General features: G+C 36.2%; 1 protein-coding gene across 1 annotated transcript in view; it reads right to left on the reverse strand.

The window, feature by feature from the left end:
• LRBA (LPS responsive beige-like anchor protein) overlaps nucleotides 1-12,119 on the reverse strand; it is a 1,065,192-nt gene that overhangs the window by 741,924 nt on the left and 311,149 nt on the right. The window contains 1 exon segment of the mRNA XM_042782393.1: nucleotides 6,658-6,791. Coding sequence (XP_042638327.1) covers nucleotides 6,658-6,791 — 134 coding nt within the window.

Here is a 12,119-nt window from a genome sequence, read left to right on the forward strand (position 1 = left end):
TTGAAAAGATCAATAAAATTGACAAACCACTGGCAAATTTAACAAAGGAAAAGAGGGAGAGAATACAAATAACCTCATAGAATGTAATTGCTATGTACATAGCACTTCCTGCTTCCTCTTACCCTTTGACGGATTGTTCTGATCACTTCATTGCTCCCCCTACCCAAAAAAAAAATATTTGCAATCAACGGTTGGATAAATCAGGGGATGCAGAGCCCACAGATACTGAGAGCCATATAAGGTGTCATACATTTAAGAGCAAAGATGGAAATAATAAGAAAATATTTGTATGAACCATTAAGCAGTACTTACCAAACAAAATTTTATTTAACTGTGCAAGTCTATACTAACTTTAATGAATTAAATGCATATTAAAATAATTTTTTAGGAGAAGTCTCATTGTTTAGCTCTAAATAAAACAATAATTTAAAAAAATGCTTTTGGCACTATTCAAGAACCAATGTTAATTTTCAAAATTAAAAGAACATTGTTGTTGTTGTTGTTGTCATGTGCCGTCGAGTCGGCCCCGACTCATAGCGACCCCTCCTTGGGTTTCCGAGGCAGTATCACTACGGAAGTAGGATTGCCCAACCTTCCTTCTGAGGAGTGGCTGGTGGGTTTGAACCGCCAGCCATCTGGTTAGCAGGCAAGTGTCTTAGCCACTATGCTACCAGAGCTCCCTAAAAGAACATACAAAAGAAAAAGAATCTTACAAAGTAATCTTTTCAAGTCAGGAGAAAACACTTTACCATCAAGGATAATTAAGTTAATTAGCAATACTTCTTTAAAAAAAAAAAAAAAAAAGACAAAAATAAAAACCATAAATTTATAACAAATTTATATTTTCAAGTTAATTTAACATTAAAAATTTCCAAAACAAGGACATGCTGAGTGAAATAAGTCAATCATAGAAGGACAAATATTCTATCAGTCCACTATCGTTAAAAGTCAATGAAAGGTTTATATGGAAGGAAATTTTCTTTGTTGGTAACCAGGGGTGGGAGGGGAAGGGAAGGAACACTGGTAGAGTAAAGTATTGATTTGCGTGAAAAGAAGGGCAATGTACCAAATGCGAGTGATCAACACAGTGGCACTGAGGAAGAGGAAGACAGAGGTGGATGGAAGGTACAGACAACAAAGATGAACCGTTTTGCACATAGAGCACTGCATTGCCAGTGAAGGCAAATATGGATATACAGGTGGATAGATGGATGGACAGGATGAACTATTAAGTATGTCTATGCAGGGTGGAGTGTGCCCAAGACCATGTATAGGGTTGGAAGACAATGTTTCTATAAGTGTATTGGTACATTCTGTAAGAATTCCCAGGTATATAGTAGAGCTGACAAGGGACAAGGTTGTAGTCACTTCTTGGGCACAGCCAGTTACCAAGAGGGAGCGAATAGTTGGACCTGTGGCCTCTGGACCATAATCACAGAGGACATCAAGCTCAAATGGCATAACACACTACACAGAACATTGTTCCACGTCCTACTTTGGCAAGTAGCAGCTGGGATCTTAAAAGCTTGCAAGGAGCCATCTAGATGCAGACAGGTCTCTCCTCATCCAGAGCAAAGAAGAATGAAGAAAACCAAAGATTCATGGAGAAAATTAGTCCAAGCAACTGGTACACCATGCGATCCTGAGCCTATAAGAACTAGATGGTGCCTGGCTACCACTGTCAACCACTCGGACAGGGATCTTTGTGGAGATCCTGGATAGAGTGGGAGGACAATGTGGAACAAAACTCAAAATCATTTGGAAAAAAAAAGGGACTAGGTTGGCTAGTCTGATAGAGCCTCGTGGAACCCCTGAGACTACAGCCCCTAGCTGACCTTCAGGTCTGGAAATGAACTCACACCTGTGGATTCCAGCCAAACAAAAGACAAGCATAGGAGGTGAACATTTACACTAGGTAGATACACTCCTTGAAGAGAACAATCATGGGAGAATAGAAGGGCTATGTATGCACATGGAGACCACTCAGGGGGTAGGAGTGCATGGAGGGAAGGGCACAGGGAAGAGGTAACTATGGGGAGGAAGTGGGAGCTGCTGCATTGTGGTAAACTGTAGTCAATGTCATGAGACAAAGTGTATATGAACAGTTGTATGGATAGTAAATTTGCTCTGTAAACTTTCAACCAAATCATAATTAAAAAAAAAAAAAATTCCAAAACATGATCACACATATAAATGAAGAACCTAGTGCCAACATGTGGAATGATATTGACTTATCTTTTCCTTATCCTTGCACTGATAAACTGGCTTTTTCAAAATGATCGTTTTCCAGACATTTCAAAAAACCAAAAAGAAAATGCAAATAGATTATCTGTCCAACACCTTTTCAGGGAACAGGCAATTGTTTATTCAAGGCTCCCAAAGGTCTACAAAAATAATGTCCCTTACACTAAAGTATCATTAAAACAAATGCCAATATTTAATCCCTAACACTGCATGTCTGTATTTTACACACATACTCACTCCAACCTGGACCAGCTCAACAAATGTTAGTCTGTATGTCCAGGAAAAAGTCCTCAGTAAACAAATGAAACTTTACTGAACAAGTAAAGGTAAGTTTTGGGGGCCAAATTTTATATAAAGCAAAGACTATATGCATCAAATATTTTGCTTAAATATTTAAACAAAAAAAAAAAAAAAACCCTAACTAATTAACAATGTTCATGAACAAAATAGAAATTGATATCCTAGTAAATAGAAAAGCTAAATTTTACAAATTAGCAAACACCCACCACATAGATTACTCTATTTATTTTCTTTATTGGGTTAGCGTCAATCACGTTTGAATCATTTATGCTTCACAGCATGATAGAAAAAGACTGTAGTATATTTGAAAGAGTAACATCATCTAAATATAGAGAAAGCATATTAAGCTAATAAATCTTTTGAGTAACTTTAAAACTCCCAAATACTGAATGTTTTGGAAAAAATAGTACATTGTCATTGAGTTAATTCTGACTCATAGCGACTCCTACTGGCTTTCCAAGGCTGTAAGTAGACTGCCTCCTCTTCCTCCCATGAAGCAGCTGGTGGGTTCGAACTGCAAATATTCTGGTTAGCAGCCAATGACTTACCCACTATGCCACCAATTAATGATACATTTACTAAAATCCTGTTTTCTCCTCTAGTTTTCTTTGAAAATATGAGCACACATGGTATAAACTGTTTTTTGATGCATGTAGTTTACCACTTATTAAGAAGATTTGTCATTATTGCAATTATACGCAGAAGCTAAAGAACATTAATTGAACTAAAATTTGAGGTTTGTATACTTAAAAAAAAAAAAAAAACTTATATAATAAAAATACAAATCTAACACAACAACTGCAACCATTGCCATGGAGTCAGATCCAACTCACAGCAACCCCTCCTTGGGTTTCCAAGGTGGTATTACTACGGAAGTAGATTGCTCAACCTTCCTTCCAAGGAGTGGCTGGTGGGTTTGAACCGCCAGCCTTCTGGTTAGCAGTCAAATGCCTTAGGCACTAGGCTACCAGAGCTCCCAAAATACAAGTGTACAAATCCTCAAATTTTATACTAAAAATATGCAATTATTTGGGTGCTAGCAGGAGCTCTGGTGGCATAGTGCCTAGGGCATTTCCCTGCTAACCACCAATTTGGTGGCTCAAATCCACCAGGCACTCCATGGAAGAAAGATGGGGTAATCTACTTCCATAAAGATTCACCGCCTCAGGATCCCACCCAATGGAGGTTGCTATGAGTCTGAATCGACTTGACAGCAGTGAGGTTTTATTGGTTAACATTTCAACAAAGCTTACATATACTTAGTCTGACCTCACACACTTTAACCTCACATAAAGTTAATGACTTTTAACTTTATGGGCTAGAGAATTTATCATAGTCTTGATGTCTTTCATTTTACAACAGGAAAAAATTAAAAAATCCATTTTGATTTCAAATTTTCAAAAGGTTTAAATCTTTCTGTTATTAAATGCATAATTTATATTATTTCAATGAAGATTTCTGTTACTAATACTATATACTATCATTTGACTGCTAACCAGAAGGCTTGTGGTTCAAACCTGCCAATCACTCCTTGGAAGGAAGGTTGGGCAATCTACTTCCATAATGACACTGCGTCAGAAACCCAAGGAGGGGTTGCTAAGAGTCAGATCCGACTCGACAGCAATGAGATGAATATATACCATAACAACTCTACTACTGAAATTTAGTAGATTTTTGTAGATAACTCATTATAAAACTAAGAACCATGAGTGTCCTAAGACACTATAGTTCAAAGTTTAGAACCAATCAGTTGCCATTCAGGCAACTCTGTTGTTGTTGTTGTTGTTATGTGCCGTCGAGTCGGCCCCGACTCATAGCGACCCCTCCTTGGGTTTCCGAGGCAGTATCACTACGGAAGTAGGATTGCCCAACCTTCCTTCCGAGGAGTGGCTGGTGGGTTTGAACCGCCAGCCGTCTGGTTAGCAGGCAAGTGTCTTAGCCACTATGCTATCAGGCAACTCAGGTTCATGGAAAGCCCACTTGTGTGCAGAGCAGAACTGCAACAGAGTTCTCAAGGCTATAACCTTGTGGAACCAGACTGACAGGTCTTTCTTCTAAGGCATCTTGTTATAGGTTCGAACCACCACCCTTTCAAGTAGTGGCTGAGCACGTGAGTGTTTGTACAATCCAGGGATTCCTTAAGGTCCACACAACAGGTATTAACTGTATTTTCATATAAAGAAAATAATCCAACACTGTACCAAGACTCAACTAACTTTCCCAGATCTGCAAGAATATACTGCCCTGCTCAGCATGCATTTTTAACAATCAATTAATGTGTAAATCATTTCCCAAATGCTGCTTGAACCAGGAAGAAAGAAAATAAATTTTTTTCTATTTACTTATTTTTGATGGCAACGGAGTAATAGATCAAGAGATTCATCAAGAAGGGGAAAGAAAAAAAAAACCTATTAGTTAGTAACACTCAACAGGAAAAGATAACTTTAATTGTGAGCTTTGGATTCCAAGTGAAACTAGTTCACAGATGTACAAGGGCACTATGGTATGAAAATGCATGCAAAATAGGTCTGTAGGAGAGTAAGAAATAAAGAGGAAAGACTGAAAACACTAGATTCTGTTTTTCTTATCAAACTGGTAATGTTCTTGGCAAGAATAAAGAAAATGGAATAGAACAGTACACTGAAATAGAGACACCATATAACAGTAACAAGAGAATACTGAAAGTGACTGAAAAAGGAATGAACTATTTAAATAAATAATAGTGGGGGAAGAAAAAGCTAAAAACTTAAGCTAGAAAATGGAAAAAATTAGGAAATCATTTGAGAAACAAGTCTTCTACAAATTATACAAAATTTAAGTAACAGAAAAAATGCATATTATGGGCTGGATCAGTAAAACATATTTGGTGAACTGGGGTTTGTTTTGGTCTACTTGTTTTTGGCAATGAATACAAGAATATTCAAAGCAGCAAATTATTTTTTAACTCTGTATACATTTTTTCAGGGTTAGTTAGCATTTTATAACATACTGAAAAAACACAATAGCTTCCGAAAGAAATTTATTCTACTAATTTCTATCAAATATTACCTGAATATTTGAGCTTTCTTTATTTCTTATCTCTTCAAAAGACAAAATTCTATTACATACACACAATACATCCCTAACTATTGCCAAGCAACATTATCAAGTTTGGAGCAAAACTCTCTAAGGTGCACAAGTTTATAAAACTTTGCCTGAGATGTTATAACAGAAGAAGTGAAAACATTACTTCCGATCTGAATAAAATGCACTTAGTCAAATTCCCTGAATTTTTATTGGCCTCGATCTACAGTGATCAGATGACTCTTTTTGAGGATATTATACTGTTACTAATTTTTTTCAATGAACAAATTAAAAAAAAAAAATACTAAAGATAAAAAATAGCATCCCCTCCGTACTAACTTGGTCATTTTTATACTGTGCAAACTTCAAAGTTTACCTAATATCACCTCTAAGCTTCCAGTCAACATACAGAGATATAGGATCTTGTACTCAGATACACACATCAATAGGCTTTTCACATTTGGAAAAAATGTAGGCGAGATGGACAGAAATAAAACTGTTATTATTGTTACTGGTCCAGGATGAATAGTAGGAGAATGATATAGTCCAGGCAGCATTCATAGTATCCTGTTAATATCCTGTTAATATCCTTTCCAAGCCTCCACTTCAGAAAAATATTCATGAGAAAATAAAGTCAGGGATATTACATAAACAGCTCATCACTGATATCCAGAATAAAGGACTATATGTCACCAAGTTTTCTTATATATAAATTATGTGTACACATCTTCTCATGTGTAAGGAAAGAAAAAAAGGGGAGAAAGTATTTTTATAACACTATCATTAATTCATGTATTCATCCATCCATCCCATACTAGCATGTTTTCAACTATAAAATAGTGAATTCTTTGTTTTAACCTATGTGATATTAAACATAAAGTATACTCAATCAAATTTATTCCACAAATTAGTAAACAATAAACAGCATAATATACAGGTACAATTGTTTTTAACATGACTAACAAAATTTAACTTTATAAATATCACTGAACTTTGCTAAAATGGAATGTAAAAAGTTTTGTTTGTTTTAATCACTGCTAACTAACTCACCAGGTGACTCTCCTCCAACATCTGAGGCTTGGGCTGAATCTACTGAAGAAACCACACTAACAGCATTGGTAGGTATACTTGTACTTGGTGTGGAAGGTAACACTGCCGATTTTTTTGTCGCAATGATGACACTTCTGTAATGAAAGTAATATACATAAAAAAAAAAAGATTATTCAGGTTAATTTAGAAAAATACTTTCTATTGCTAACTTTATTTTCTCTATTTTAATATTAAATTTAGAATATTCTCCCAATATTAATTCTCTACAATCGTGTTCATATTTATAGGCATTTCAACTTTTCTGGAACAAAGACAATGCTGTATGGGAATACATCCCTTTTAAAATTCAAACATATTTTACCACATAATTACTTGTTTTAATTTAGGATCATCTTTAACTACCCAATTCAAATAGTACATAGCCAAAGATACATAAAAAATTAAACATTTTGGCAATCAACTAGAAAATCAACACCTTAACCTGACATCTCTAACAATTAGAAAAAAAGCAGCAAAATAAGCCTACAGTCAACCAAAAAATGAGAAAAGACATGAGAAAGATTCATGCAGAAATAACTGGAAGAAAAAAAACACAGAAAAATAAGGGAAAGAATAAATAATACTAGAAGTTGATTTGAAAAGATTAATAAAAATGACAAATTTAATAAATGAAAGGAAAAAGAAGGTGTAAATGACATGAATAACAAATGAAATAGGTGACATCACAACAGAACTAACTGAAATAAAAAGGATATTAACAGGATACTATGAAGAACTTTATTCCAACAAATTTAAAAACCTAGAAGAAAGAGACAGATTTAGAGAAAACATTACCTATCTAAACTAAAACAGATGAGGGTAGAAAATTTGAATATATACATAACAAAAGAAGAAATTAAACAAGTCATAAAAAAAAACTACTGACAAAAAAAAGTCCTGGCCCAGACGGCTCCACTAGCAAATCCTACTGCACATTCAGAGAAGACCTGACACCAATTCTACTCAAACTATTTCAGAATATAGAAAAAGAGGGAATACTCCCAGCCTCATTTTATGAAGTGAGAATAACCTCGAGATCAAAGCAAGATGAAGACACCACTAAAAAAGAAATTTATAGACCAATATCCATCATGAACGCAGATACAGAAATTCTAAACAAAACTCAAGCTGACAGACTCCAACAACATATCATTAAAATAATACATCATGATCAAATGGGATGCATAAAAAGGATGCAAGGATGGTTCAATATATGAAAAATAGGCAAAATGATGTCTCTCCTGTAGTGCCCACGCTAGTTCCCTCTAGCATCTTAGTGCCTGAAAAACTAAGTGAAGCAGTTTAAAATGTGGATTCTGGTGCTCTGAACAGCTCATTAAGTCAGAGTACACCAAACTCAGGGGAGTAGGATTAGAAAGGAGAAAGAGGCGGTGCAATTACCCAGAGGGAAAAAATATAACAAAAACAGGTGAACCTGCCCTGCGGAGCACCGACTGGCAGGCGAGGAAGGCCATCAGAGACCTCGCTAGGTCATTGGAGAGAAAGCACCACACCAGAGAACCTACGGCCACTCCACGAATTTACCTTCAGCACTTGCTTTTATATCGGTAAACATGGGATCGCTGGGTGGGAGCAGAGATTTCGCTGACTCTGGTACTGCTGAAGCAGGAGCAGAGAGAACATTAATGCCACAAGTGGGAGGGCCCTGGGAGGAACACCTGTCGCGGATCGTGGATCAGAGCAATTACCTAGGTCAGCTTTTTGCCATGGAGGGGTCTGAAGGGCAGGGTTTTTGCATGTTCTGAACCTGGCAGAGAGTGGTGCCCCCTAACAATTGGAGTCTTTCCTGAACTTGAGCTGCAGGCCTGTGAGTAACAGTATAACATCATTAGCAGCCCACTCAAAGCCCTAGAAACTGTTCCTAGCACCTTGGAGCTTTCCTTTGTTCTCTCTTTTCCTTCCATTTCTTCCACCTCTACCCTGACTCATCCAATGGAAAAACCACATTCAGCCACCATAATACCTGCCGACTTGAGTCCTAAACTGCTATACGACAAACAGAGATCTGCATCCACATTCCACACAACAATTACATCATCACAAAGAAAACGTCAGAGCGACCCAGCACACCTGAATTAATAGCCAAAAAATAAAATATACCAGCTCCACCTTTTCAAAATATTAAATCATAAAACCAAGACAAAAGAAATCAATACATAACCAACAGTTAAAGACAGCCTCAAAATGTCTAGGATAGGAAACAACAGGCAACCTCAGATCCAAAAATAAATGAATAAATAAATAACAGGATAAGACATTAGAAGTAAAATCCCAAACAAAAGTCTCACTAAACAAGGAGGAAGAGGAGGAAATAGAATTATCTGAGAAGGAATTTAAAAGGTATGTTTATAGAACTCTACAAGGAAACCCCAAACAGAAGCAAGGAGAACACAAACAGTTGCCTGGAAGAACTCAGGAAAACCATTCAAGAACAAAATAACAAGATTAATGCACAATCAGAACTCATACAAAACCAGCAGTTAGAAATCCAGAAGACAAACACCAAAATTACAGAATTCCACAATGCAGTGCAAGCACAAAAGAGTAGGACAGAACTGGCTAAAGAATGTATTTCCCAACTAGAAGACAAATCCCTGGACAACAGCCTGTATGAAGAAAATCAGAACAAAGATTTAAGAGAAATGAAGGGAACCTAAGAGTTACATGGGACAACATGAAAAGAAACAACATATGCCTCATTGGAATTCCAGAACAAGAGGAGGCAGAAAAAAACACGGAGAAAATTGTGGAAGACATATTAACAGAAAACTTCCCCCATACCATGAAGGAAGAAAAGATATTTGTCCAAGAAGCTCATAGAACCCCCATACAGGATAGATCCCATGAGAAAAACGTATCATAATGCACATCATAATCAAACTCTCCAAAACCAAAGACAAAGAAAGAACTATGCAAGCTGCCCAGGACAAAAGAAATATTACTTATAATAATCAGTTAGACTGAGCAATTATTCAGCAGAAACCATACAGGCAAGAACGCAATGGGAGGGCATATATAAAAAGCACTGAAGGAAAAGAACTTCTAACCAAGAATCCTATATTCAGTCAAATTGTCCATCAAATATGAGGGAAAAATCAAGGCATTCTCAGATAAACAGAAATTAAGGGATTTTGTGAAAACCAGGCAAACCCTGTAAGAAATGCTTAAAGAAGTTCTTTCAATTGAGAACCCACAACAGAGAACTACAAAATCAGGATACATAACATAAACACTAAAACCAAATCAGAAACAGGTATTCAAAATAAAACCACTGTACACTAAAATCAAGGAAGCAAATCTGCACACAACAATAGCAACTAACCAAATAGAAGGAATAAAAGTTCTGGGTACAAATTTCCAAATGGAAAGGAAACAAGGACAATGGCCTCATAGAACAGACTGTTCCAAAAATGTTGAGACAAGAATTCACTCCAAGGTAACCACAGATAAAACTAACAATCCCCCTAAGCAAATCCAGAAGGAAAAAAAACATATGGGTTTAATAAGCACAAAACCAATAAAGGAGAAAAGAGAAGAAGCACATGATAACAAAATGAACTCAGCCCAGAATAGTAAGCTCCAAAAACACAATAAAAAAACACAATAGAAGGATAGCAATCGATTCATAACTATCAGTAATTACATTCAATGTGAATGGACTACATGAACCAATCAAGAGAAAGAGAGTTGCAGACCGGATAAGAAAAGAAGACTCATCGATATGTTGCCTACAAGAGACCCACCTTAGACACACACACACAAAAAAAAATTAAGCCTTAGTGTAGAGAAAAATAAACTAAGACAATGGTGATCAAAAAAGAAGCAGGAGCAGCAATATTAATTTCTGATAAAATAGACTTTCAGGTGAAAAACAACATAAGCGACAAAGAAGGCCATTATATGATGCTGAAAGGGTCAACTGACCAAGAAGACATTACGATACTAAATATCTATGCACCCGATGAAAGTGCTCCAAAATATGTGGAGCAACCATTAACTGAATTAAAGGAACAAAAGACAACTCTACAATAGTGGTAGGAGAATTTAACATACCACTTTCAAAAAGGGACAGGTCAACTGGAAAAAAACTCAACAAAGATACACAAGAACTCAACAACACAGGCAACCAACTTGACCTCCTAGATATACACAGAGCATTCCACCCAACAAGAGCACAATTCCCATTCTGCTCCAGTGCACATGGATCCTACTCCAGAACAGATCATATGCTACAACATAAAACAAGCCTCAATTAATTCAAAAACAATGAAATAGTACAAAGCATCTCTTCTCAGACCACAATGCTATAAAATTAGAAATTAATAATAGGAAGATCAAGGAAAAAACATCAAATATGTGGAAGTTGAACAACTCAACTTCCAAAACTGTTCAAAAACTACTGGGTAATAGAAGAAATAAAAAGTGAAAGAAAAAAAATTCCTAGAAACAAACAAGAATGAAGATACATCATACCAAAACCTATGGGACGCAGCAAAAGCAGCACTCAGAGGTCAGTTTATAGCAATAAAAGCATACATCAAAAAAGAGGAAAGAAACAAAATCAACACTCTAACTCATTAAACTCCAACAACCAGAAAAAGAACAACACAAGAATACTACAGTATCTAGAAGTAAGGAAATAATAAAAAGCAGAAATAAATAAAACAGAAAACAAAAAAAAAAAAAATAGAGAAAATCAAAAAAGCAAAAAGCTGGTTCTTCATATACCTCAAGTAGATACACTCCTTCGAGAGAACAATCATGGGAGAAAGAAGGGCTTCTTATGCACAGGGAGACAGCTCAGGGGGCAGGAGTGTATGGAGGGATGGACACTGGGAAGAGGTAACTATAGGGAGGAAGTGGGAGGGGAGCTGTTGCATTGTGGTAAACTGTGCTCAATGACATGAGACAAAGTATATGTGAACTGCTGTATGGAGAGTGAATTTGCTCTGTAAATCTTCACCCAAATCACAATAAAATAAATAAATAAATAACTACTAGGGGAAACCCCCCCCCCAAAAAAAGCTGGTTCTTTGAAAACACTGTCAACATTGACAAACCATTGGCAAATCTAACAAAAGAGAAGATGCAAATTACAAGAATAGTAAACGAAAAGAGTATCATCACAACAGAACTGAACTAAAAAAGATACTGACAGATTATGAAAAACTGTAATCCAACACATTTCAGAACCTAGAAGAGATGGACAACTTTCTAGAATTACAAGACCTACCTAAACTATCCCACTCAGAGACAGAATATTTAAACAGACCTGAAACAAAAGAAGAAATTGATCAGGGCATGAAAAAACTCCGCACAAAGAAAAGTCCTGGTTCTGATGGCTTCACTGGAGAATTTTAGCAAATATACCTATACTACTCAAGCTATTCCAGAACACAGAA

This window comes from Orycteropus afer, unplaced genomic scaffold (genome assembly GCF_000298275.1).
Source record: "Orycteropus afer afer isolate SDZICR_OR568_19922 unplaced genomic scaffold, OryAfe1.0 scaffold00297, whole genome shotgun sequence".
Classification (NCBI taxonomy): domain Eukaryota; kingdom Metazoa; phylum Chordata; class Mammalia; order Tubulidentata; family Orycteropodidae; genus Orycteropus; species Orycteropus afer.